General features: G+C 40.2%; 1 protein-coding gene across 1 annotated transcript; it reads right to left on the reverse strand.

The window, feature by feature from the left end:
- Positions 1-3: 3 nt before the first annotated feature.
- LOC108357530 (uncharacterized) lies at positions 4-1,064 on the reverse strand (the record flags this gene model as incomplete). The annotated part of the gene is made up of 3 exons (XM_017608606.1): positions 863-1,064; positions 587-801; positions 4-512 (listed from the first exon to the last, which is right to left on the reverse strand). Coding segments are annotated over exons 1-3 (898 nt in total), but the record flags the coding sequence as incomplete, so codon positions are not given.
- Between the last annotated feature and the right edge of the window lie 64 nt (positions 1,065-1,128).

A 1,128-nucleotide genomic window follows, 5' to 3' on the forward strand; every position in this document is an offset into this window, starting at 1 on the left:
CCTGTACATGTGGTTGCATACGGTACTGACGTGCTTGCGATTGTTTTTGTTGCTGCTTTTGTTGGTCAGGTGGTTCATATGATGATTGCATTGTTGTAGTAGGTGGTAATCCATCGCTTTCCACCATATTGTAACCGTTGCTGAAGTGTTGCTGTGAGCGTGGCGTTGGTGCTAAGTTGTATTTAGATGAGGAGTCAAGCACATATAAGGGTTCAGCACTCAAACTGCCCACTACATCTTCATCGTCGTCTTCAGTTGTATTCTCCTTTTGCAGTCCGTCGTGAGGTTGTTCATTGTTGTGATGATTTTCGTATTGATCTTGCATGTGAGGGTGTTGCCGCGTGGTACACGAATTTTCCGTGGTATTTGGACAGCCTGCTTGGCCTGCATTATTAACTGGTGGTGGGTAAAACGAATTTCGGCTTTGTGCATCCAATGCGGTATGATTGGAACGAGGAGTAATATTTAGCTGTAGGCGATTCAAATGGGACTGACAATCATTGGTGGTGCAGCTGAATAGATGTTTGATTAGAAAAAAGCTCACATTAAAGATATATACACATGTATGTTCAATTCTCTTTATTACCGCTTTAGGGCGTCGTATAGAAATTGTTCATCTTGTATATCTTCAGTTTGAACTTGCTTATGCACAGATTTTACGGTATTTGTACTACCTGTACGAGAAACGCTGTTTCGGACAATATGATTACCTCCATCGCCAATACTACCGGCAACAGGGGCGCGAACCACACATCCGCTAGGCACTCTTGTCAATGATGGACACCGCGTGTTGATTTGTTTCTGAATATTATAATGAATTTGATGAAAAATTTTGAATTAATTGGTTAACTCAACGAATTACATCTAATCCATTGTAATTGTTACGTTGCTGCGATTGGGAACGTCGTCCATTATATCTTTGTTCTCGCATCACTTGTTCTTGCTGCTGTTGCATCCTATTTTTACAAGTTACACGTTGTAGTTCACGTAAACTCAATTTATTCTCACGTAGGAAGTTGCGGCGATTACGATCCATCTCTGTTTTAAATGAGAAGGCGTAGTAAGTACATATACATATTTATTTCACTATTAGTACTGCTAGTCTGAAAAAATTCTTGTGGATTAATA

This window comes from Rhagoletis zephyria, unplaced genomic scaffold, assembly GCF_001687245.7.
Source record: "Rhagoletis zephyria isolate East Lansing unplaced genomic scaffold, Rhagoletis_zephyria_1.1 Rzeph_scaffold_79367, whole genome shotgun sequence".
NCBI lineage: Eukaryota > Metazoa > Arthropoda > Insecta > Diptera > Tephritidae > Rhagoletis > Rhagoletis zephyria.